This window comes from Mustelus asterias, chromosome 18 (assembly GCF_964213995.1).
Source record: "Mustelus asterias chromosome 18, sMusAst1.hap1.1, whole genome shotgun sequence".
NCBI lineage: Eukaryota > Metazoa > Chordata > Chondrichthyes > Carcharhiniformes > Triakidae > Mustelus > Mustelus asterias.
The window spans coordinates 24,069,536-24,095,417 of NC_135818.1; the positions used below are offsets into that span (position 1 = coordinate 24,069,536).

General features: G+C 41.7%; 2 protein-coding genes across 5 annotated transcripts in view; both read left to right on the forward strand.

Moving 5' to 3' along the window:
- LOC144507013 (transmembrane protein 87A-like) overlaps positions 1–25,882 on the forward strand; it is a 77,761-nt gene that overhangs the window by 4,298 nt on the left and 47,581 nt on the right. For all 4 annotated transcript variants that reach the window (XM_078233548.1, XM_078233550.1, XM_078233552.1 and 1 more), the window contains exons 2-5: positions 3,826–3,886; positions 5,692–5,786; positions 14,998–15,114; positions 20,564–20,614. In XM_078233548.1, the coding sequence (XP_078089674.1) occupies positions 3,826–3,886; positions 5,692–5,786; positions 14,998–15,114; positions 20,564–20,614 (324 nt within the window). The remainder of the gene's footprint in view (positions 1–3,825; positions 3,887–5,691; positions 5,787–14,997; positions 15,115–20,563; positions 20,615–25,882) is intronic.
- Positions 7,893–9,749, forward strand: LOC144507014 (E3 ubiquitin-protein ligase TRIM13-like). Its single transcript, XM_078233553.1, has one exon. It carries the CDS (start codon positions 8,016–8,018, stop codon positions 9,186–9,188), a length of 1,173 nt encoding a protein of 390 aa, XP_078089679.1. The 5' UTR covers positions 7,893–8,015; the 3' UTR covers positions 9,189–9,749.

Below are 25,882 nucleotides of genomic sequence, written 5' to 3' on the forward strand. Positions count from 1 at the left end.
ATCTGGACCAGGTGACATATTCACTTTAAGTCCTATCCAAGCAATCTCTTCATTTACCATAGTTTTGGAAAAGTTCTCTTCCTTAGTAAGCAACAATGCAATATACTAATTTAGAATGTCAGCCATGCCTTCTGCATCAACCAGTAGATCTCCATTTTGGTCCCTAATTGGCCCTAATGCTTTACTGACAATCTTTTTAATGTTGGAATATTTCTGTAGAAGATGCTTGGATTTGTTTTTTGTTGACTACCAATCTATTCTTATACTGTCTCTTCAACCTTCTTATTTCCTTTGCATTTCTCCTCTGTCTTTTTTAATATTCAGCTGATTATTCCTCTGCTTTTTCTCCTACTATCTAACTCCTTCAGCATCCAGGGAGCTCAATGGTTGCCATCCCTTTCATCCTTTATCCAAATAGTTTCCTGTTTAAAGGTTGCCCATTGCTCATTACATTTTTAATGCCAGTTTTGACTACATTTTGCATGATTTGGAAGTCTGTTCAGTTCACCAAAATTAACCCTTCTCCAGTTAATAATCTTTATTCTAAATTTCTATATTTGTAACTAGTCCAAACATAACAATATTATGATCACTATTTCTGAGATATCCAACTCAGACATTCTTCACTTGACTACTTAATTCTCCAGGATTAGATCCACCAATGCTGCCTTCTTCAATGGGCAAGAAACATTGAAAATATTGTAACCCCACTATTCAAAAGGGAGGGAGAGAGAAAACAGGGAACTATAGACCAGTGAGCCTAACGTCTGAACTGGGGAAGTTGCTATACTCCATTATCAAGGATTTCATAGTTCAGCATTTGGAAAGCAATGATGTAATCGGACAGAGTCAGCATGAATTTACAAAAGGGAAATCATGCTTGACGAATCTATTGGAATTCTTCGAGGATGTAACTAGTAGTGCTGACCAAGGAAAACTGGTGGAAGTGGATTATTTAGACTTTAAGAAGGATTTTGACAATGTCTCATGTGGCAGACTACTATGTAAAGTTAAAGCACATGAGATTGCAGGTAGTGTCTTGAGTTGGATAGAAAGTTGGTTGGCAGACAGGAAGCCAAAGACTTGGCAGAAATGGGTCTTTTTCTGATTGGCAGGCAGTGACTAGTGGGATACCACAGAGATCTGTGCTAGGACCCCAACTGTTCACATTACATATTAATGATTTGGAAGAGGTAACTGAATGCATTTTCTCCAAGTTTGCAGATGATACAAAGGGTGGGGATGAGCTGTCAGGAGGATGCAAAGATGCTTCAGTGTGATTTGGACAGACTGAGTGAGTGAGCATATGCATGCCAGATGCAGTATAATGTGGATAAACGTGAGATTATCCATTTCAGTAGCTATAATAGGAAGACAGATTATTATTTGAATGGGTGTAAATTCGGAGAGGTGGATACTCAGCAAGACCTTGGTGTCATTGTGCATCAGTCACTGAAAGTAAGCGCGCAGGTACAGCAGGCAATAAAGGAGGCAAATGGTATGTTGGCCTTCATAACGAGAGGATTTGACTATAGGAATAGGGATGTTATGCTGCAATTATGTAGGGCATTGGTGAGGCCACACCTGGAGTATTGTGTGCAGTTTTGGTGCTCTTATCTGAGGAAGGATGTCCTTGCTATAGGGGGAGTACAGCAAAGATTTACCAGGCTGATTCCTGGAATGACAGGTCTGTCATACAAGGAGAGACTAAATCAGTTAGGATTATATTCACTGGAATTTAGAAGAGCAAGAGGGGATCTCATAACTTATAAAATTCTAACAGAATTTGACAGGCTAGACTCAGAAAGCATGTTCCCAATGGTGGGGGAGTCCAGAACTAGTTTGAGGATAAGGGGTAAAGCTTTCAGAACTGAGGTAAGGAGAAATTGCTTCACCTAGAGAGTGGTGAATCTGTGGAATTCACTACCACAGAAAGTAGTTGAGGCCAAACATTGTGTGATTTCAAGAAGGAATTAGATATAGCTCTTGGGGTTAAAGGGATCAAGGGATGTAGGGTGAAGGCAGGATCAGGATATTGAATTTGATGATCAGCCATGATCAAAATGAATGGCGGAGCAGGCTTGAAGGGGCGAATGGCCTACTCCTGCTTCTAGTTTCTATGTTTCTACGAAAAAGAAAGTTCTCCTGAACGCACTTCAGAAATTCCTCCCCTTCTCTGTTCTTAACACCATCAATTCCTCCTAAAGTTCCCATTGTATAATTTTTTCTGTTTGTACACCCCGGTATAATTCCAGTATGATATTGAAGCTTAGCAACTTTTAAAGTATTACTTCATGGGATGTGGGTGTCAATGAACAGGCCAGCGTTTGTTGCCCATCCCAGTTAAGAGTCAACAACATTACGGGGGGCTGGCTGTAGGCCAGACTAGGTAAGGACAGCAGATTTCCTTCCCTTAGGAGATTAGTGAAACAAATGGGTTTTTTGCAACAATTGATTATGTCATGGTCACTATTACTGACACTAGCTTTATAATTTAGTTATATTAATTTAACTTAAATTCCATCAGCTGCCGTGATTAGATCTGAAGCCATGTCCCCAGCGAAATAGCCTGGCCTCTAGATTATTATCACTATCATGTCACCTCCCTTCAGTAACTGTTATTAATAGTGTGATCTGTATGTGTACCTTGAAACCAAAAAATGTGTATCTGACAACTTTCAAGAAGGCTGATGAATCTATGTTCATTATTTCTTCAAATGATTACTTAAAGACATAGTAACATCATCGTAAAACTACTGGCATGCTTATGGTTAGTCGGAGATGTGCTGTTTTAAAATGGGAGCATTATGTTCTTTAGATAAGTCTTGCTTCTGTGTGCACTCTTGTCATGACCCTTGCCTGTGCAGATTTTAGAAATGCGAAACTAAGAATTGTGTTATGGTGCCTACTACTTAGGAGGCCTCCCAGACAAAGCAAGAAAACATTGTTGTCTCCCCCAATCTTTTCACTACTTTAATATTTTTTTTAAATATGTGTTTTCTGCACTTAATTTCTGCTTAATGTTTGGGGCTCCCAGACCAACCCACTTCTGATTTTATCTGTGACCCAATTTTCTATTGTTCATTATAGTGGGCAAACCTCAAGTCTGCCAGCTCAGAAGTCTATTTCCATTCTCCAACATATCCCCCTCTACATGACTAATCATTTGACATTTGGATTACTTATGACCCATCCCTTCCTTCTGTAGATACTAGATATAACACCACAATAATGCATTCTTCATTGCAATGTGTTACAGAATAATAGGAAAAAATAACTGCAGCAGTCACTGTAAATCAGTGGCCAAAAATACATCACACATTACATTGTATAACATCTTGTTTGCATATAATAACATATTGTCTAATTTGCTTTGATCTGTATGAATGGTTTTAAAGATGGTCTCTTAAAGAGGGAGGGGAAGGTAGAGGAATGAAGGAAATTTCAGGACATGGAGCTGAGGCAGCTGAATGCACAGTGCAGTCCACATGGTAAAGTGAGAGCGGGGGCGGCGGGGGTGATCAAGATGAGGCCAGAGTTAAAGGAATGGCAAGCTGAAGAGCTGGTGGTGTATCGTAGAGCTGGAGGAAGTTAGACTTCCGGAGGGACCACTAAAAGCAAAATCAAAGCTGAAACCAGTTTTTTTTTGTTCGTGATGGCCAAGATTTGCAAAACGTGCCTATTGCTTTCGCTGAAATTATATTGTTGTTAGATATTCCAAAATTTATTTTTATACTGGCATGGGCTAATGGTTGAAAATATCTTTCAGTACTCCGATTTCACTGTTCACATAAAATTAACCTTTATCTTTCTGTTTTTCTTCAGCTAAATTCTAATTATACATTCAGGAAGACGCTTTTCAATGGCAGCACTATTTCTTTAAACTGTAAGTATTAGTTTTTACGTGGGTTGTATGTGAAATGGAAAGGAGTAGCAAGATGCAGGGACAAAATAGATTGAATGCTGTTAAATTCCCTAAGAAGGCTGATCCACAATTATCCACTAGGTTGTGCTCAAATGACTTGGGTGATGCTTTGTTTCAGATTGGAGGAATCTCAGTATCTCCCTCAGTGATTAGAGATCGAGGTGTCACCATAGAGCTGGAATGACACAAGAAGGCTATCCAGCCCATCAAATCCATGCCAGCTCTCTGAAAAGTAGTCTCATCGGTCCCATTCCCTCGCTATGGCCCAGAAAGTTTTTTTCTCACAAATACTCGTTCAATTTTCTTTTAAACTGTTAATCGGGAATGCTTCTGTCATCCTCGTAGGCTTCAGACTATTATCATTCATTGTGTTAAAATGTTTTTCTTCACATCCTCCCACATCTCTTGCCCAAAACTTTAAATCTCGGTTGCAGGGTCATTGTGTTTCCATCAGTTAATGGGAACAGCTTTTCTTTTTCTACATTATCAAAACGTCATGGTTTTGTACACCACTATCAAATCTTCCCTCAATTTATTTTATTCAAGGAGAACAATTCCAGCTTCTTCAATCTAACATTGTAACTAAAATCCCTCAACTCAAGAACCATTTTGGTAAATATCCTCTGCACCTGCTCAAAGACCTTCATATTCTTGCTGAAGTGCGGTGGCCAGAACTGAATGTAAAGCTCTAGTTGTGGCCTAATCATACACCTGTTTGAACAATTTCTTGAGGTTTATCGATGCACTGTGTTGCAAAGCTGCCAACTAGATAATGTAGAAGTGGCCACTCACTAGCTGATATATCCTGACCTTTTGCTAGCTCGGCATCCACTTCATTCTGCTAAATGAGAAATCAGTCCAGTTACTCTATAAATGCTTTGGCAAAGTTTGTCTTTTTGCAAAGTTTGTCTTGGTGCAAACTTGTTTATGATTTTGCCGCAAATCACAAACAGAAAATGTTCTCCCTTTTTGACTTCAGTGAATTACAGCAGAAGGTGGGCCCAGAAGAAAAGAGGGAAGTTTGAATCAAGTGAAGATGTGTTTCTGATGCTAACAATGAGTAGTTTATGTCAAGCTCTGACATTATTTGCTTTTGTTCATAACTAAAGAATCATTGGTACTGCCGGTGAGAATATTTTTTTGGGCCAGTAGAGATGATTGATATCTTGCAGTGTCATTTCCTTTGGCAGTATCCATGATCTCATGCACAACTATACTTGTGATTGGTGATCTAATCAATCTTAATGTTGAAGTGCAGTTGAATTCAGAATAATATGGTTACACCCTTGCTCCTTGCTCATACATTGCAAATCCTTTGCAAAGGCAGAGAGCAGCTTTCTCCACCAGAGAGAGAGACAATATTAAGGGTTACTTGGAGACATCTTCAGCTATTCGCCTGCCAACTCTTTAAACTTGTACTTCTCTCTCTGTGGGTTTAGTTAATAATATTTCTCCCAACATCAGCCCACAGTATAATTCAATACTTGTTTAGTGGTTAGGTTTGATGAGGTGACCCACTGCATTTTTATATTGATCATTTATAAACCAAATGAGTATTGGCTGCTGAGTTTTATTGGTTCTGGAGTGCACAGGTAAAATGTGCTGAGTACATTAGTGTTTCTATTGTCTCACTGAAAGGACTAATGACATATGATCTCTGTGGATCTCTGCTTCCTCAGAGCCTGAAACCTATTGTAAAAATGACTAGAAATACAGTATGTTGCTGATCACATTGTTTCTCATTCTTTCGTTGTTCTTACATCTAGTTCTTAATGGGAACACGTGTGATTCCTCGCTGACTTTTAACATCTCCTGGTACCTCAGGTATTCACACTGCTACAATGAAGTCTTCAACATGCAAGTAAGTTTAATTTGCAGTAGGTTAGACTTGCAAGTAGTATATTGCAGTGCTGTTTCGTGAAGCTTTTGACATAGACAATTTGCTGGATGCACAACAGAATGTTGGTCCCCATTTGCAGCCACACACATTTTGTTTATGTAACTATGAAAAATGCTGAGCAAAGGGTGACAGAAGAAGAAGGGTGAAAAATTTAGGATTTTAGTTGTATTTGAATAGGGCTGTTTTGCTTGGTGGATGGAATGCTTTCTCCTGGTATCAGCATCTTACATTTTCTGGAAAGTAACATCAGACGAAACTGTGTTGAATCCCAGTTTAGTCAATGTTCCACTTCCATTTAGTCCACAGACATGGAGACCATTAAGTCTGGCGGGGTAGGGGGGAGTGCCTTTGGGCTTGTGAAGACAAAGATTGCAGGTAGTTATCAGTACCACTGCAATTGCGTAGAATTCAGTCTGCAATTTGAAAGAAGGAAGGCAGAATCAGATGTGAAGGTTCTACAGTTAAATAAAGGTAATTACAGGCGCATGAGGGAGGAACTGACAAAAATCGACTGGAAGCAGAGCCTAGTGGGAAAGACAGTAGAACAGCAATGGCAGGAGTTTCTGGGAGTAATTGAGGACACAGTGCAGAGGTTCATCCCAAACAAAAGAAAGGTTATCAGAGGGGGGATTAGGCAGCCATGGCTGACAAAGGAAGTCAGGGAATGCATCAAGGCAAAAGAGAGAGCCTATAATGTGGCAAAGAGTAGTGGGAAGTCAAGATTGGGAAGGCTATAAAAACAAACAGAGGATAACAAAGAGAGAAATAAGGAAGGAGAGGATCAAATATGAAGGTAGGCTAGCCAGTAACATTAGGAATGATAGTAAAAGTTTCTTTAAATACATTAAAAACAAACGGGAGGCAAAAGTAGACATTGGGCCGCTCCAAAATGACGCTGGTAATCTAGTGATGGGAGACAAGGAAATAGCTGAGGAACTTAATAAGTACTTTGCGTCAGTCTTCACAGTAGAAGACATGAGTAATATCCCAACAATTCAGGAAAGTCAGGGGGCAGAGTTGAATATGGTTGCCATCACAAAGGAGAAAGTGCTAGAGAAACTAAAAGGTCTGAAAATTGATAAATCTCCGGGCTCAGATGGGCTACATCCTAGAGTTCTAAAGGAGATAGCTGAAGAAATAGTGGAGGCGTTAGTTATGATCTTTCAAAAGTCACTGGAGTCAGGGAAAGTCCCAGAGGATTGGAAAATCGCTGTTGTAACCCCACTGTTCAAGAAGGGAACAAGAAAAAAGATGGAAAATTATAGGCCAATTAGCCTAACCTCAGTTGTGGGCAAAATTCTAGAATCCATCGTTAAGGATGAGATTTCTAAATTCTTGGAAGTGCAGGGTCGGATTAGGACAAGTCAGCATGGATTTAGTAAGGGGAGGTCGTGCCTGACAAACCTGTTAGAGTTCTTTGAAGAGATAACAAATAGGTTAGACCAAGGAGAGCCAATGGATGTTATCTATCTTGACTTCCAAAAGGCCTTTGACAAGGTGCCTCACGGGAGACTGCTGAGTAAAATAAGGGCCCATGGTATTCGAGGCAAGGTACTAACATGGATTGACGATTGGCTGTCAGACAGAAGGCAGAGAGTTGGGATAAAAGGTTCTTTCTCAGAATGGCAACCGGTGACAAGTGGTGTCCCGCAGGGTTCAGTGTTGGGGCCACAGCTGTTCTCTTTATATATTAACGATCTAGACGACGGGACTGGGGGCATTCTGGCCAAGTTTGCCGATGATACAAAGATAGGTGGAGGGGCAGGTAGTATTGAGGAGGTGGGGAGGCTGCAGAAAGATTTAGACAGTTTAGGAGAGTGGTCCAAGAAGTGGCTGATGAAATTCAACGTGGGCAAGTGCGAGGTCGTGCACTTTGGAAAAAAGAATAGAGGCATGGACTATTTTCTAAACGGTGACAAAATTCATAGTGCTAAAGTGCAAAGGGACTTGGGAGTCCTAGTCCAGGATTCTCTAAAGGTAAACTTGCAGGTTGAGTCCGTAATTAAGAAAGCAAATGTAATGTTGTCATTTATCTCAAGAGGCTTGGAATACAAAAGCTGGAGGCTGGAGCGATCCGATGCTGGATGGGAGACACCGAACGGGCCACGTGAATGGCAGGATGGTAGAAGGTGATGGGATATGTTGATCATTATAAAGGATCTTTGATATTTCATTAGCTGCAAGAAAGCAATGGAATTGTTTGAAGAAGAGTTGACATGTCCCATCTGTTGCTGTTTATTTGAAGACCCACGAGTTCTCCCTTGTTCACATAATTTCTGCAAGCGATGTTTAGAAGGCATTTTGGAAGGAAGTGGGAGAGGTATGCAATGCAAAGTTGCTTTCAAATGTCCAACCTGTCGCAAAGAAACCCCTATCATGGGAATTAACAATTTGCAGGTGAATTATTCGCTGAGGGGAATAATTGAGAAGTACAACAGGATTCGGAACACACCTAAAGTGCCACTCTGCAGGAAGCATAGTGGGCAACCATTGAACATCTTTTGTTCAACGGACCTTGAATTAATCTGTGGGTTTTGCGCCACTATGGGAGACCATGAAGGACATTCCTTCTGTGCCATCAAAGATGCCTACAGAGAGGAGAGGGAAGCTTTTGATGGGCTTTTCCAAGGGCTAGAAACTTGGTGTTCTGCTGATGTGCAGACATGTCTGGAGAAGTTAGAAAGTGATAAGAAAAAATCCCTGCAGCTAATAAGCAAGGATGCAAAAAAGGTGATGGAATATTTTACCAAGTTGCAGCACACACTGGAGCAGAAGAAGAATGAGGTTCTTTCCGATTTTGAAACCATGAAGCTGGTGGTGATGCAGGCCTATGATCCAGAGATAAATCAACTGAAGATGATCCTAGAAGAACAGAAAAGGGCTATCACTATGGCAGAGACGTTTAAGGATGTCACTGATCCAGTCTTATTTCTACAGCAGATGCAAGAGTTTCGCAGTAAAATTAAAGTTGTAAAGGAAACCCCATTGCCTTCTTGCACAAATCTTGAGGTGCACCCTGTAATGAAAAATTTTAACACAAGCCGTTGGGATAAGGTGAGGCTGAAGGATGTTGATAAAGTTACTTTACCTACAGAGAATTATACCTTCAGATTCAAAGACCCTACTAAATGGTCAGGTAGAGAATTTGCACCTCCTATTATCAGCCTCCTGCTCCTTATCATAGCGTTCTGGCCTAGTGAGATAATACTTGGCAGCTTTGAGGCTTTGGAAAGCCATATGACCACACTCGCTGGCTTATTGCACTATAGTGAGATTGTGGGCATACTTTCACTTGGGTGTCAAGGGTGTAAAAGTATTATTCACGAGTTGTGGCAGAAGGTAGCAGAATTTGTGCAAATATGAAATACTGTAATGGGTGTGAAAGATTACTGCTAAATTGGAACTACACATCAACCGTCATAGGTGTTGCATGTCTGAGATCTCTAGGACCAGATATGTGTGACCTATCTTTTTCACGATCCGAAGATGCAAGAAATTGTGAAAGGAGGCCTGATTATTTTGGATGTTTAGTACTTTAGTGAATTGGGGATTTTATTTTTAGGTTCAAGTTTTAAATTTATAGCAGTGATTCATGATTTGATCAGATGGATACATTTTAGCTGTGGAATCCATCTGCCTACATGACTGGGGACTGTTGTAACTGAACAGTAGTCTCCCTCAGACTTATTTTATATTGTAACGTGGTGATACGCAAATGATCTATTGAGTAATGATTAATATTCTTCTAAATTGCCACTTTCATTGTATAATTAGACATGCTTGCTCAGTGATGCATTTCTGCTCCTGTTTTTTAAAAAAAAAAGTATCAGTGCAGCTTTTCACAAAGATGTGCTTTACCAAAATGAATATACTTTCATTTTTCCTGTGGATGAACACCATGCTGTGCGCTATGAATGTATTTCACAAAAACTGATTCTGGATGTTTGTATTTAATAAATGTGAAAGAAAAAAAAAAGGTAGTAATCTCAGGATTACTGCCTGTGCCACGGGAAGGTGAGGGCAGGAATGGAGTGAGGTGGAAGATGAATGTGTGGCTGAGGGACTGGTGCAGGGGGCAGGGATTCAGGTTCCTGGACCATTGGGACATCTTTAGGGGCAGGGGTGATCTGTATACAAAAAACGGGTGGAACTTGAATCACAGGGGGACCAATATCCTGGCCGGTAGGTTGGCTAAGGCTACTGGGGAGAATTTAAACTAGATAGGTTGGGGGGAGGGGAGCTAGAAGAGTTGACTAGGATCAAGGAACTAATTGATGGGGGGGAGGATGCAGGGGTAAGGGGAATTACAAAATTAATGGTAGAGGAGAGGGTGCAAGTGAATGAAGGCGGTAATTTAGATAAGGGAGTAGAGGGAGAGGGTGTTCGCGACTCATCAAAGCGGGTCCAGATAAAAGCTGGAATAAGGACACTTGGCCTGAATGCACGAAGCATTCGGAACAAGGTAAATGAGTTGATGGTGCAAATCAGCACAAGTGGGTACGATCTAGTGGCCATTACAGAAACGTGGCTGAAAGGTGACCAGGACTGGGAGATGAATATCCAGGGGTATCAGGCGTTTAGGAAGAATAGACCGGAAGGAAAAGGTGGTGGGGTCGCGCTATTAATAAGAGATAATATCAGGGTAGTACTGAGGGAGGACATAGGCTCTGAGGAACAAAACGTGGAATCATTATGGGTAGAGATGAGGAATAGTAGAGGGAGAAAGACACTAGTAGGTGTGGTATATAGGCCCCCAAATAATAATGTTGAGGTAGGGAGGGCTATAAACAAGCAGATAAGGGATGCGTGTAAAAACGGAACGGCAATAATCATGGGGGACTTCAACATGCACATTGACTGGCAGACTCAAGTCGGTAAGGGTGGAATGGAGGAAGAGTTCTTAGAATGCTGTCGGGATAGTTTCCTTGAACAGCATGTTACGGAACCGACGAGGGAACGAGCTATTTTGGATCTGGTATTGTGTAACGAGGTAGGTAGAATTAAGGATCTTATTGTGAAGGACCCTCTTGGGTCTAGTGACCACAATATGGTCGAATTTCTGATTCAGATGGAAGAGGAGAAAGTTTGGTCCCAAACCAGTGTCCTCTGTTTGAACAGAGGGAAATATGATAGGATGAGGGATGAATTGGCTAAGGTAGACTGGGAGAGCAGGCTGGCAGGTAGGATAGCTGAGGAACAGTGGAGGATTTTTAAGGAGATCCTTTTCAGTTCTCAGCAAAAATATATTCCAGCAAAAAACAAGGATTGTAAGAAAAGGGAGAACCAGCCGTGGATAACGAAGGAAATAAAGGAGAGTATTAAAATAAAAACAGCTGCGTACAGAGTGGCCAAAAATAGTGGAGAAACAAGTGATTGGGAAAAATTTAAGAAACAACAAAGAGAGACTAAGAAAGCGATAAAGAAAGGAAGGATAGACTATGAAGCTAGGCTAGCAATTAATATAAAAAATGATAGTAAAAGTTTTTATAAATATATAAAAAGGAATAGAGTGGCTAGAGTGAATGTTGGACCCTTGGAGGACGAGAGGGGGGAGTTAATAGTGGGAAATGAGGATATGGCTGAGTCTTTAAATAAGTTTTTTGTGTCGGTCTTCACGGTGGAGGACACAAATAGTTTGCCAAATATTAACGATAGAGGGTTGGCAGCAGGAGAAATACTTAATACAATTAATGTTACCAGAGAGGCAGTGCTGGGTAGACTAATGGGACTGAAGGTGGACAAGTCCCCGGGTCCGGATGGAATGCATCCCAGGGTATTGAAAGAAATGTCAGAGGTAATAGTGGATGCATTAGTGATTATTTATCAAAACTCGTTGCATTCTGGGGTAGTGCCGGTTGATTGGAAAACGGCTAATGTTACGCCGCTGTTTAAAAAAGGAAGGAGACAAAAGGCGGGTAACTATAGGCCGGTCAGCTTAACGTCTGTAGTAGGGAAAATGCTGGAATCCATTATTAAAGAGGAGATAGCAGGGCATCTGGATAGAAATGGTTCGATCAATCAGACGCAGCATGGATTCATGAGGGGAAAGTTGTGCTTGACGAACATGTTGGATTTTTATGAAGATGTGACTAGGGCGGTTGATGGAGGAGAACTGGTGGATGCGGTGTTTTTGGATTTCCAAAAGGCGTTTGATAAGGTGCCCCATAAAAGGCTGCTGAAGAAGATTAGGGCGCACGGAGTTGGGGGTAGTGTGTTAAAGTGGATTGGGGACTGGCTATCCGACAGGAAGCAAAGAGTCGGAATAAATGGGTGTTTTTCCGGTTGGAGGAAGGTAACTAGTGGCGTGCCGCAGGGATCGGTACTCGGGCCGCAACTATTTACCATTTATATAGATGATCTGGAGGAGGGGACGGAGTGTAGGGTAACGAAGTTTGCAGACGACACAAAGATAAGTGGAAAAGTGAATCGTGTGGAGGACGGAGAAGATCTGCAGAGAGATTTAGACAGGCTGAGTGAGTGGGCGAGGATATGGCAAATGGAGTATAACGTTGATAAATGCGAGGTTATACACTTTGGAGGAAATAATAACAAATGGGATTACTATCTCAATGGAAACAAATTAAAACATGCTACCGTGCAAAGGGACCTGGGGGTCCTTGTGCATGAGACGCAAAAGCCCAGTCTGCAGGTACAACAGGTGATCAAGAAGGCAGATGGGATGTTGGCCTATATTGCGAGGGGTATAGAATATAAAAGCAGGGATGTCTTGATGCACCTGTACAGGGCATTGGTGAGGCCGCAGCTGGAATACTGTGTGCAGTATTGGTCCCCTTATATGAGGAAGGATATATTGGCATTGGAGGGAGTGCAGAGAAGGTTCACCAGGTTGATACCGGAGATGAGGGGTTTGGATTATGAGGAGAGGCTGAGGAGATTGGGTTTGTACTCGTTGGAGTTTCGAAGGATGAGGGGGGATCTTATGGAGACTTATAAGATAATGCGGGGGCTGGATAGGGTGGAGGCGGAGAGATTCTTTCCACTTAGTAAGGAAGTTAAAACTAGAGGACACAGCCTCAAAATAAAGGGGGGTCGGTTTAGGACAGAGTTGAGGAGGAACTTCTTCTCCCAGAGGGTGGTGAATCTCTGGAATTCTCTGCCCACTGAGGTGGTGGAGGCTACCTCACTGAATATGTTTAAAGCGTGGATGGATGGATTCCTGATCGGTAAGGGAATTAAGGGTTATGGGGATCAGGCGGGTAAGTGGTACTGATCCACGTCAGATCAGCCATGATCTTATTGAATGGCGGGGCAGGCTCGAGGGGCTAGATGGCCTACTCCTGCTCCTATTTCTTATGTTCTTATGTGTTATTTTCCAGCTAATCAGCCATTTGCCTGAATTTCCAGATTGTTGTTGCCACAGTTACAGTGCTCATACTAATATGATCATCTTCACGCTCCCTGTAGTCAGTTGTGGGCAAGTTACTAGAATCTGTCATTAGTGTTTGAGTGACTGAGTGCTTGGAATATAAAGAGTTGATCAGAGGGTGCCAGCATGGCTTTGTTAATGATAGGTTATCTCTGACTAACCTAATTATTATTTTTTTAAAAGGTAGGGAAGGGAATATCTGTGGATGGGTGGAGCATAGAAACATGAGTTGGCCAATCAGCCTTTCGAGCCTGCTCTGCCATTCAGTTAGCTCATTGCTAATTTGGATCTTAACTCCATTTTCCCACCATTTTTTCCATATCAACAGCCATATGTGAGATGGTGGCAAACGGGATCACAGAAAAAGCGATTCACATTTCCATTATTCTTTGAGTGAAAAGTGCTTGCTAAATTTTAAAATTATGTCCCTTGTTCTTGATTTTCCTATCACAGGAAATAGTTTTTCCATATCCACCTCATAAAATTCTTGAACATAAACACCTTGATCAGATCAACCTGATATATATGGAAATACAAGTGAAATTCATGCCTCAAAGACCTACTAGGGAATAGTCCTGTGTTTTGCTGACCATGCTCATGGTCCCAAATACCATCAAAAACATGTGAAGATAGAAATCAAAAACAGGCTCCATTGATATTGCACCTTATTGCTCCTCTTAACAATGTTGGGTCAGTGGGAGAACTCTCACCTGTGAGTCAGAGGTTTGTGGGTTCATGTCCCTCTCTTTTGCCTTGAGCGTGAAGCCATTGCTGCAATGTTGAAGAGATGCCGGAGTAAATTTTCTCGTCCCGCCTGCCAATGGAATCGTAGCAGGCGGGACAGAACTTTAACCGGAATATTTAAATGTCTGTTGACCTCGGGTGGGAATTTCCGGTCTTGGGGCTTGTGTGGCTGGAAAATCCTGCCTGCCATCTCTCAGTAAGAAGTTTAACAACACCAGGTTAAAGTCCAACAGGTTTATTTGGTAGCCAAATTTGGCTACCAAATAAACCTGTTGGACTTTAACCTGGTGTTGTTAAACTTCTTACTGTGTTTACCCCAGTCCAACGCCGGCATCTCCACATCATGCCATCTCTCAGACAGAGACATTTGCCGGAATTCTACCACCCCGCCCACCAATCGGAGCGGGCAAGGGGCGGACAACGGAAATGTCCGTTGATCTTGGGCGGGAATTTCTGGTCTTGCTTCAATGAGGCCGTAAAATCCCGTCGATTAAATCAAGGCCCAATCTGCCCTCTGTAATGGAGGTAAAAGATCGCTTGACATTATTGTGAAAAAGAGCAGGGGGCATTCACCCCAGTGCAGATATTTATCCCTCAACCAATATTACCAAAGATAGATTGTCAGGTCATTGGCACATAGCTGTTTATGGGAACTTGCTGTGTGCAAAATGGTTGCTGCATTTCTTATACTAAATGGTGCCAACACTTCAAAAGTGTTTTATTCGCTGCAAAGCACTTCAGAATATACAGAAGTCAGAAAAAGAAGCTATATAAGTGCGGATCTTTCTTTATCTCAAAATCTTAGTGAATTAGTTTGAACTCAGTTCTGTAGATCTTTTTCTGGGTAGTACATCAGCAGCAGATGTAAGGAATGGCTGCATATGACTATCTCTTAACGGGAAGACACTTATTCCCTTCCCTCCATGACTTATCCTCCTCCCCCCATTTTGGCCCCTTCCCTGCTTTTCTAACTATGCCTCATTCTACAGTGAAACATTGAAGCCTTCAATTTTTATATTTCCGTATTTCAATTCATTGCAGGATGAGCAGAGTATTGTATACTTTGAAAATAACCGAGAAGTACATGATGGATGGTCGGGAAGCTATGCACAGAATTTCATCATTATTGCGAACTGCACGGAGCTCCTTAAAAAACAGGTAACTCAGAGCATTGTGAATCTCGTAGTGCGAAGTATAAACGCTGTAGTGTATTTATGGGGTGGGCTCTGTTGTGTGAGGGGAAGGGGGGCAATTTTGTAGTTTGTCTATAGGGAGGGGGCAATTCGATAGTTTGTGTACGGGGAAGGAGCACTTTACATTTGTGAGAGCTACGGGAAAATTCTGTACTTTGTGAGTCCAGAGGGGGTAATTCTGTCATTTATGTGTGTGGAAGGGGCGACTTTATAGTTTGTACGCATGGAGGGGCACCTCTAGTTTGTACACACAGTAGGGGAGGGCGCCTTTGTAATTTGCATACATAGAGTGGGGGTGCCTCTGTAATTTGTACACACGAGGTGTGTGCCTCTGTAGCTGTGCATACAGAGGGAACTCCTCTGTAGTACTTTTAAAGATGGGACAATGGGTTCACATAAGGGGAGATTTAGAAACTTAGCGAGAAAGGTCAAGACAATAGTGTAGGTTAGCAATGCGGGGAATGATGACCAGTGTGTGTCTGGAAGGGTCAGAGGATGAGGTCAGGGTAGAGAAAATTGGTAAGGAAACAGATTTAATGGCTCTTTATCTCAATACAAGTAGCATTCATAGCAAGTTGGATGAATTAATAATACACAAAAAATGTGTTTAATATGAAAGGTATTACAGAGATATGCTTGTAAGATGATCAAGGATGTCAACTGAATATTCAAGAGTATCTACCATTCCGGAAGTATAAGAAGAAAGGAAAACAAAGTGGGGTGACTCTATTGATAAAGGATGAGAACAACACAATAGTGAGAAATGTTGATGGCTAGGAAAGTCAATATGTAGAATCGGTTTGGATGAAGCTGAGAAATATCGAAGGAAACAAGTCACTTATGGGAAGCTTATAGGCCTCCTAACAGTAACTACACCAGGACTGAGCATAAATTAAGAAATAATGGGGACTTCTAAGAACAGGACTACAATAATCGTGAGTGATTTAATTATCTTGAAGATAGCTTTGAGAATAAGTTAATAGAATGTATTCGGGACTGTTTCGTAGCTGGTATCACCCAGGGAGTAGGCTATTTTAGATCCCTTTAATGTGTAATAGGACAGGATTAATTAATCACCTCAGTAAAGAATCTTGCCAGGACAAGCAATTATAACATATTAGAATTTCACTTTGAGGGTGAGAAACTTGGATCTGAAACTAGTGTCTTAAACTACAATAAAGAAAATTACAAAAGTAGGCAAAGTAGTGTACAATAGGCAGGGAAAATAAGTGAAAAGGTGAGACGATAGAGAACCATTTAATGAGATATTTCATAACTCTGAACAGATATATATTCCATTGAGGAAAAAATGAATCTATAGGGAAGATAACATTTTGCGGATAACTTAAGAAAGTTAATTATAGTATCAAATTAAAAGAAAAGGCATACAATGCTTTATAAGTTAGTGATAGGCCAGGAGATTGTGAAAAAATTAGAAACCAGAAAACTATGACTAAACATACTAAAGAGGGAGAAATTGGAATACAAAAATAAACTAGCAAGGGATTTAAAAATATGGTAAGAGCTAGTACAAGTATATATAAAAAGGAAGAGAGTAGCTAGGTAAACATTGGTCCTTTAGAGGATAAGACTGGGAAATAAGGAAAAGGCAGAAACTTTGAACAAGTATTTTTTATCTGTTTTCAGGGTGAAAACACAAAAATCCCAATAATAACAGAAGAAAATCAAGGGGAAAAAAGGGAGGGTGGAAATGAAATCAAATTACTATCACTAGAGAAAAAGCCCTGGGAAAACTAATGGGACTAAATGCTGGAAAATCCCCTGGATCTGATGACCTGCATCAATATGGTCTCAAAAGAAGTAACTGCCGCGATAGTCAATGTATTGGTTTGATATTCCAAGGTTCCCTGGATTCTGGAAAGGTCTCAGCTGATTGGAAAACCACAAATTTGATACTGCTGTTGGAGAAGGGAGGGAGACCGAAAGCATGAGCCTATACACGAGTTAACCTAACATTGGTCATTGGAAAAATGTTGGAATCCATTATTGTGAATGTAAAAGCAGGATATTTAGAAAATCATAATTCAGTCAAGCAGAATCAACAAGGTTTTACAAAAGGGAAATTGTGTTTGGCAAATTTATTATAAAGTTCCTTCAGTATGTAACAAGCAGAGTGGATAAAGGGGAATTAGAAGATATAATGTACTTGGATTTCCAAAAGGCATTCCAGAAGGCACCACAAAAGGGTTAACTACACGATAAGAGCTCATGATTTGGGGGGTAATATGTTAACATGGATAGCAGATTGGCGAACAAGAAACAGAGTCAGGATAAATGGGTCATTATCAGGTTGGTAAACTGCCACAAGAATCAGTACTGGGGCCTCAATTATTTTGTTGTCATGATCTGCATCCTTCCATCCATAAAAGATGGTGGACATAGAGCAAACAAATTCAGTTCAGATGAGGTGTCTTCAAAAGGCACACCTTTGCTTTTTTTTTCATAGGATTTGGGCATCATTACTGGCTAGGCCAGCATTTATTGCCCATCCCGAACTGTCCTTGAGAAGGTAATGGTGAGCTGCCTTCTAGAATCACAGCAGTCCATGTGGTGTAGGTATAACCACAGTGCTGCCAGGAAGGGAAATGGTTGATGGTTGAAGAGTTCAATTCTTGAGAGGCAAGTACCACAAATAAAGCTACTGCATATTGTTGGTTGCTTTCAGCATTGATGTCTGTTGCCTAGCCACTGGTCAACATGGTACCACTCACAAGACATATTGCCATTTTCCACTATCATCAACTGGTGACTCCTAGGTACAATAATCAATATCTAGGACCTTCATGTCACACTTACAAGCCTCATTGAAGTGGAGCTTTAGATGTCATCTAGTGCCTGCTATCTCACTATACAGAAAATGCTTGGGTATATGGCCATCTTGCAAGCTGTGATGTCCCTGAACCAACAAAGCCACCTGTTGGATGACTGCTAACAAATTTGCGAGCACTGCCTTTGAGAGGATTGCCCATTCGTTGTTTTTGTTCTACTAAATTATATCCATAACGCGCAGAAAAGATGGAAATTCTTTTGCTGTTAAGTTGCTCATGTTTCACAGTTACAAGAAGGTGCTAGGAAAGGCAACAAAAACCTTTGGCTGACTCGCGGAATGTAAATAGAAAAACAGCAAGTTGCCCCTTTGGATCAAGCTGATGGACTCTATAGTGAGGGGAGGCATAATTGAGATGTATAGTATATGAGAGGCACGGATGGAGCCAACAGGAATAAACTTTTCTCTTTGGTGAAGGGATCAATGACAGGAGGTTTAGAGGGGATGTGAGGAAAATATTTTCACACAAAGGGTGGTGGGAGTCTGGAACTCACTGCCTGAAAGGGTGATGGAAGCAGAAACACCCATAGTTTAAAGTTTTTTTTAAAGTTTATTTTAGTGTCACAAATAGGCTTACATTAACATTGCAATGAAGTTACTGTGAAAATCCCCTAGTTGCCACACTCCGGCGCCTGTTCGGGTACACTGAGGTTTAGCATGGCCAATGCACCTAACCAGCACATCTTTTGGACTGTGGGAGGAAACTGGAGCACCCGGAGGAAACCCACGCAGACACGGGGAGAACGTGCAGACTCCGCACTGACAGTGACCCAAGCTAAGAATCGAACCCGGGTCCCTGATGCTGTATTTAATAATTATTTAGATGTGCAATTTCAATGGCGAGGCATATGGGTCAAGTGCTAGGAAATGGGATTAGAACAGTTAGATGGTTTATCTTTGACCAGCGCAGATGCAATGAGTTGAACGGTCTTTTTCTGTGCTGTATACCTCTATGACTCTAATATCTATGTGCTCAGCACCTTGTTCTGCACTGTTTGTCATTGTGGAACCAAGCTAGCAGAATTTAGTAACCACTAGCAGCCAAGTGTTACTGTGATCAGGGCTGAGGTATAACACCTTGTTCCATGATCACTTTTCTTGACGCTTGTACATGTGGTGAAAAAGTTGCAAGCGTGGGAGAGACAGTCCATGAGTCTTTGTAGCTGAGTTTCATGTGGGTGATTTCTGCAGCATCATCAACGTAGGGATTCTCTAATCATGTCGACATGTGTTTTTGTCTTCGCTTTCGGTCTTGATAAGTGTATAGCTTGCTGTTTGACCTGTATGCAAATAGACTTCTTCCATTTCTAAAGGGAAGACAAAGGTCAGGTTAACGATTTACAACCTACATTAATAACTTGAATGAAGGGGCCAAGTGTATTGCAGCCAAATTTCCTCACCATACAAAGATAGATAAGAAAGCAAGTTGTGAGGGGGAGACAGTCTGTAAAGAGACATAGATGGGATAAGTGAGTGGGCAGAAACTTGGCAGATGGAATATACTGTGGGGAATGTGACACTATCCACAGCAAGAATAGAAAAGCATTTAAATGGAGAGAGGTTGCAGAATACTGCAGTACAGAATGTTCTTGTTCTCATACACAAATCATAACATGTTAGCATGCGGGTACAGCAAGTAATCAGGAAGGCAAATACAATGAAAGCCTAAGACTGCAGATCCTGGAAATCTGAATTAAAACAGAAGCTGTGGCATAGTTGGGTGAGATCTTAGCAGATCTGCAACAAAACTCAATAAACCTACTTCTGCCCCATATCCCTTAATAACTTTGGTTAATAAAAATATATCAATATCAAATATTTACAATTGATAAAGCATTTTTTCTGGTAGTAAGTCCCAAACTACCACAACCCTTTGTGTTTCCTAACATCACTTTGGCAATGTCTGGCTCTAATTTTCAGATGGCACCCTGAGTCCTAGACTCCCTAACAGCAGAAAGGTTTATCTGTCCCATCTGTCACCTTCATATCTTGAAAACTTTGATTAATCCATCCCTTATCTTCTAAATTACAGACAGTACAATCCTGCTTTATACAACCTCTCCTTGTAGCTTGGCACTTGGAATCCAGGAATCACTCTGTCAAATCTACACTGCACTTCGTCTAAGACCAATATATTGTTCCTAAAGTGTGGTGCCTAGACACACTGGTTAGCACCGGTAGCTCACAGCGCCAGGGACTCGGGTTCAATTCCCAGCTTGGGTCTCTGTCTGTGTGGATTTTTCATGTTCTCCCCGTGTCTGCGTGGATTTCCTCCGGGTGCTCTGGTTTCCTCCCACAGTCCGAAAGACATACGGTCAGGTGGATTGGCCATGCTAAATTCTCCCTCAGTGTACTTGTACAGACGCCGGAGTGTGGCGACTAGGAGATTTTCACAGTAACTTAATTACAGTGCTAATGTAAGTCTACTTGTGACGCAAACTTCAAATTTTAGATCTGCTCACAGTACTCCCAGGTGTCGTCTTACCAAAGCTTTGTATAACAGCCAAACGTCTACCATCTTGCAGTGTTTTTTTTCCAAGATAGTAATGTCATTCTTCTTTTTCAGTTTTACCATCCATCTTTAATCCATGTGAAGAAATTGGAACCCCTGAAAGAGGTGAGTGCAACTTGGGTTTTTTTTTGTTCATGGATGTAAACATTGTCAGCTGGGCCAGCATTTATTGTCCATTCCTAATTGACCTTGAGTTGATGGTAGTAAGCTGCTGCCTTGAACCGCTTGAGTCCATGTGGTATGGATACACCCACTGTGCTGTTAGGTAAAGAGGATTTTCACCCAGCAACAGTGAAGGAACAGCATTATGGTTACAAATCAGGATGGCGTGTGGCTTGGAGGGGAACTTGCAGGTGGTGGTGTTGCCAAGCGTCTGTTGCCTTTGTCCTTCTAGGTGCAAGAGATTGCAGGTTTGGAAGGTGTTGCTGAAGGAGTCTTGGTGAGTTGCTATAATGCATCTTGTAGATGGTACACACTACTGCCACACTGTGTCGGTGTAGGGAGGAGGGAGTGATTGTTTAATGTGATGGATGGGGTGCCAATTAAGCGGACTGCTTTGTCCTGGATAATGTTGTTGGAGCTGCACTCATCCAGGCAAGTGGAGAATATTCCATCACTCTCCTGACTTGCACCTTATACATGATGGATAGTCTTTGGGGAGTCATGAGACGATTTATCCTCTGCAGAATTTGCAGCTTTTGACCTGCTCTTGTAGCCACAGTATTTACATAGCTCTTCCAGTTCCACTTCTAGTCAATAGTAACCCCCAGGATGTTGGATGTTGATTGTGGGGATTCAGCAATGGTAGTGCCATTGAATGTCAGGGGGAAATGGTTATATTCTCTGTCGTTGGAGATGGTCATTGTCTGGCATTTGTGTGGCATGAATGTTGTTTGCCACTTATATAACCTCATATAACCTAAGTCAAGCCTGAAAATTGTCTGGGTCTTGTACACATATGGACATCAATTGCTTTGTATCTTTAAAAATCTCTTCAAATGTAAGCAGTGGCTCCATTCCGAAACTCTAAGTTATGATCAGCTGTGATTTGTTGTATATTCTGCACTGTATAATAATAAATTGATGATGTGAAGAATTGGGTAATGTGATTTAAAAGAAGATTGTGCATACTGCAATACTCAATCATTTTGGGTTGTGTTTGTGTTCTCACACCCAATGCACAGGACAGCAGAAATTATACACATTAAGGGCCACATTTATCAAGGCCATTAGCTGTACAAAGCTCAAGTGTTCAGAACCAACATTTGCACAATACAGAAACAGCTTCCATTCCTTGACAGATTGGCCCAGGCCTTTAGAGCCAATGCAAGTCATCTTTCTTCCAACTGCCCATCCCTTTCCTCCCTTTGACAGCACTACTTAAAAATTGACCCTGGTTTTTGTCCTGTACTTTACATTTTCACTCTTGCTAGTTGTTTGCACTTTTGGCTTTGTCCTTCATTCTTTGTTTTGAATATTGTTTCAACACTTAAAGGACTACAGTCCAAAGCTACTTGTGAAATATGATTTGTGGAAACATTGCTGTGAACGTATTCTATGGAACAGTTCAACTCCATAATAAAAACAGAAAATACTGGAAACACTCAGGCCCAACAGCAAATTTGTAGAGAGAAACCGAGTTAACGTTTCAGGTCAATGACCTATCATCAGTACTCAGCTCAAGTATTTTACTACCTCAAATTTAGCTTTCATAAATTTAAAACTTAGCCACATATTCTTCTCCAGACTAAGCTCCATTAGCTCCTTGTCCTTGCTCCTTTCCGAAATGCATTAAACTTTTAAAACCTCATATCCTGGACTTAGCATCACATTGTGTAATATCCCCCTCTGGAACCCCCAACAATTTCTTTGTGTGTGCATTACTTTTTGTAAAATGATCAAGCAGTTGTTCCTTTGCACCTAGCAATTTAATTTTATAGGTTTTCTTTCCAGCATTTATTTCAAGTCAGCAAAGTGATTTACACCCAATTAAGTAGTTCTTAAAGTGTGGTCACTATTTAGGGGTGACACGGTGGCACAGTGGTTAGCACTGCTGCCTCACAGCGCCAGGGACCCGGATTTGATTCCTGGCTTGGGTCACTGTCTGTGTGGAGTTTGCAATTTTCCTCGTGCTGGTTAGGTGCATTGGCCACGCTAAATTTTCTCTGTGTATCCGAAGAGGCACTGGAGTGTGGCGACTAGGGGATTTTCACAGTAACTTCATTGTAGTGTTAATGTAAGCCTACTTGTAACACTAATAATTAAACTTTAAAACATTATTTAGGAAACGCAACAATCAATTTAAGCACAGCAAGCTTCTACAAATCCAAATATAACAATGACCTGATGATGTTTTTTAGTGATGTTGATTGAAGGATAATTATTGACCAGAACATTGGGAAGAACTCCTGCAGTAAGTGTCATGGAATCTTTAACTTCGACTCGAGAGAGAACAGATGGGCCTGTGGCTTAACATCTCCAGAAGACCATACAACACTTGTTCAGTACTGCGTTAAAAGGAGAGTCCAGATTTCTGTCCTTATGTCTTTGGTCTGGGACATGAACCCACGACATTTTGATGCAGGCAAGAGTGCTATCAACTAAGTCAGGCTTGTCGAACCTTTTGGTGTAGGGGTGGATCACATTTCATTTTTTTTTGTCACTCAAGGGACTGATGAGCAAGTTTTGGAAGAAAAAGATTTGAAACAATGTTGGACATGAACTTTAAAAAAAACTGGTATGAAAAAAAAATCAAAGCAACAAATTCATAATTTAAAAAATTTTTGGAAGCGGCATCTCGGCCTTTTGGCTGGGATGCAAATGAGCTCAAGTCTTGGAGGAGGATCCTCCCCCTTCTCCAATCAGCTTGGCTCATGTAGATCAGGCCCAGGACAGGGTGGTTTGGTCGCTCGCCCTGTCTTGTCAGCCTAGATCTGAAATGTCTCAACTTGTTGAGACTCTGAATTGGATTTGATTTGATTGAATTGGAAAAGTATATTAAAAAAAAGTCACAAATAAAGATGACCATTCACTACATATGAGAGTGCATGAGAGCATATGTTAGTGTGTGGAGTGAGAGCGAATGAGAAGCCCAAGACTGGGAGTGAACCAGCCTTATACACACCATCTTGTTTGCCTCCTCTCCCTCTAGAGAACACATTCCCCCTCGTTTTCTCTTCCCCTCCCCCACCTCCATTCTCTCATACCCTCACATGCCCTCTCCCCCCCCCCCCCCCAACTCCTTGCTCACTCGCTCTCCTCTCATCTCTGCCCCCTCGCACTCGCCCCCTCACTCTTCCCCTCCCTCCCCTCACTCCGCCTTTGCATCCTCCCCCCCCCCCCCCCCCCCCTCGCTCTCATGGCCCCCTCTTCCCTTGCTCTCTTCCTCTTCGCAATTGTCATTTTAAAATTTTTTGGGTGTGCTTTTCTCTCCCTACTTAAGGGCTGCTGGAAGACTGGGGATAAAGCCTATGGCCTTCTAATCTGAGTGGCTCAGTGCTATACCAGGCCTTTATTTACTAGTGCTTTTCATTGAAATTTTCATTTGATGTATGGAATTGGGGAAATCCAAGTTACTCATTAATCAGAGCTGCAACCTGCTGTGGCAACAATGCAGAAGCTGCTGACTGAAGTGAGCTGAGCATTCAGATATCATCAGCAAGTTCATGCATGGCTGATGATGGTGCTCACAAAGTTCACCTGCATTGCAGAACGCTGAGGTTTTCACCCACCTTTGGATGTCCTATATAATCTTCATCTTTTGAAGAATTTCCATGGCAATGATTGTTTTGGAAGAACAAAAGCTTGTATTTAAGTAGCACTTTTCATATTTCATTTTTCATGTCCCAAAGCACTGTACAACCAATGATGTACTTTTGAAGTGTAATCGCTGGAAACATACATAGCAGCCAGCTTCCAACAGACAGTAATGTAACACTGACCAGATGAACTGTTTTATGTGATGTTGAATTAGAGGGAACTATCGGTCCGAACACCAAAGAGAATTCCCCTCTTTTCTGGAATAGTGGCATAGGATCTTTTATGGCTATCTAAAAGACAGGACCTCAGTTCAGCATCTCACCCCTAGTGTAGCACTCTGCTGGACTATAAGCCTTGATTTTTCTGCTCAAATCCTGGAGTGAAATGTACTACCGCATGGTAGGTTGTTACCTAAGGTTAAATCTCATGGGATCCAGGGTGATGTAGCTAAATGGATACAAAATTGGCTTGATGACAGAAGCCAGAGGATGGTTGTAGAGGGTTGTTTTTCAAACTGAAGGCCTGTGACCAGCGGTTTGCCTCAGGGATCGATGCTGGGTCCATTGTTATTTGTCATTTATGTTAATGATTTGGGTGAGAATATAGGAGGCGTGGTTAGTAAGTTTGCAGATGACACCAAGATTGGTGGCATAGTGGACAGTGAAGAAGGTTACCTCGGATTGCAACAGGATCTTGGGCTGATGAATAGCAGATGGAGTTTAACTTAGATAAATGCAAGGTGATGCATTTTGGTAGATTGAACCAGGGTAGGACTTACTCAGTTCATAGAACATAGAACATTACAGCGCAGTACAGGCCCTTCGGCCCTCGATGTTGCGCTGACCAGTGGAACCAATCTAAAGCCCCTCTAATCTACACTATTCCAATATCATCCATATGTTTATCCAATACCATTTGAATGCTCTTAATGTTGACGAGTCCACTACTGCTGCAGGTAGGGCATTCCACGCCCTTACTACTCTCTGAGTAAAGAACCTACCTCTAACATCTGTCCTATATCTCTTACCCCTCAATTTAAAGCTATGTCCCCTCGTGCTAGCCATCACCATCCGAGGAAAAAGGCTCTCACTATCCACCCTATCTAATCCTCTGATCATCTTGTATGCCTCTATTAAGTCACCTCTTAACCACCTTCTCTCTAACGAAAACAACCTCAAGCCCCTCAGCCTTTCCTCATACGATTTTCCCACCATACCAGGCAACATCCTGGTAAATCTCCTCTGCACCCTTTCCAACACTTCCACATCTTTCCTATAATACGGCGACCAGAACTGTACGCAATACTCCAAATGCGGCCGTACCAGAGTTTTGTACAGTTGCAGCATGACCTCCTGGCTCTGAAACTCAACCCCTCTACCAATAAAAGCTAACACACCGTACGCCTTCTTAACAACCCTATCAACCTGGGTGCCAACTTTCAGGGATCTCTGCACATGGACACCCAGATTCCTCTGTTCATCCACACTACCAAGTATCTTACCATTAGCCCAGTGCTCTGTATTCCTGTTACTCCTTCCAAAGTGAATCACCTCACACTTTTCTGCATTAAACTCCATTTGCCACCTCTCAGCCCAGCTCTGCAGCTTATCTATG

What these genes read in the sequence shown, in the direction of transcription:
- LOC144507014 (XM_078233553.1), top strand. Translation starts at nt 8,016, where the DNA reads ATGGAATTGTTTGAAGAAGAGTTGACATGTCCCATCTGTTGCTGTTTA.